Source organism: Amphimedon queenslandica, unplaced genomic scaffold (assembly GCF_000090795.2).
Source record: "Amphimedon queenslandica unplaced genomic scaffold, v1.1 AMPQUscaffold_2982_Cont25019, whole genome shotgun sequence".
NCBI lineage: Eukaryota > Metazoa > Porifera > Demospongiae > Haplosclerida > Niphatidae > Amphimedon > Amphimedon queenslandica.
The window spans coordinates 345-1,358 of NW_003556686.1; the positions used below are offsets into that span (position 1 = coordinate 345).

The 1,014-nt window shown below is 35.2% G+C and overlaps 1 protein-coding gene across 1 annotated transcript; it reads left to right on the forward strand.

Annotated features, from left to right (window-relative positions):
- Positions 1–439: 439 nt before the first annotated feature.
- LOC105316235 (26S proteasome non-ATPase regulatory subunit 10-like) lies at positions 440–1,003 on the forward strand. The gene has a single exon (XM_011411057.1). It carries the CDS (start codon positions 440–442, stop codon positions 1,001–1,003), a length of 564 nt encoding a protein of 187 aa, XP_011409359.1.
- The last annotated feature ends 11 nt before the right edge of the window (positions 1,004–1,014 follow it).

The following is a 1,014-nucleotide window of genomic DNA, read 5'->3' on the forward strand; positions in this document are numbered from 1 at the left end:
ATGTTTGGTGAATTTTTGAAGAAAGTATAGTAGACTATAGTTTTATATTGGGAATTTTGTGCAAAGTGTTGTTGAGCATGTTTACAATTAAATAAAATGGCAGATATAGGCAGATGTTCACTGCAACTGCCAAACACTAAGTTTCAGTGTCCTTGTATCCCCAGGTTATGGACTGTAAGCATAGCCAGTTTTTGACAAACCATAAAATGGCTAAAAATTTAGTGAGAATCATTTCTGAACAAAGTATAAAGAAGAAAAGCTAATATAATTAATTAAAAATGAGTAATAATTGCTGAGCAGCTGTCTATGCACATACAGTTGTTTTTCATTTCTCCCTCCTAATCATGGTGTGTGTATAGTGTATGGATAATGAATTCCTTAAGTTTGGGTGTGGCAATGAATCCAATTAACTATCACAACTGTCACAAGACACAAGATAATGTCGTTAGAGGACCAGTGCTGGGCTGCCTTTAGAGATGGTAAATATGACGAAGCTGTTTCCTTACTACCATTAGTGAAGGAACCAAATAAAATCAAAAGAACTTATCTGGAAAAAATAATAACTCATAAGAATACTAGTCTACTTCATTTTTCTTCAAGGCATGGCTGGTTAGATATTACAAAAGATCTCATCACTAACTATAACTGTGATCCACATGAAAGTGATAATGGAGCTAAGACTTGTCTTCATTGGGCTGCAGAAGGTAATCATGTTGATACAATTAGATATCTTATCGATGAGTGTCACTGCAATCCAATGGCTATTGATGAATATGAATACACTGTTCTTCACAAAGCAGCTAATAAAGGATCAATTGATGCCATGAAGTACTTGATCAGTCATCATCACTGTGATCCAAAGGCTACTACCAACAGTAGTCACACTGTTCTTCACCTTGCTGCTAGACACATTGATATTGTGAAGTATCTTATTAATGAGTGTTACTGCAATCCAATGGCTACTGATGAAAACTGGATATACTGTTCTTCAAATAGCAGCTGAACATGGATCAC

Coding starts and splice junctions, on each gene's coding strand:
- LOC105316235 (XM_011411057.1), top strand. CDS start 440: ATGTCGTTAGAGGACCAGTGCTGGGCTGCCTTTAGAGATGGTAAATAT.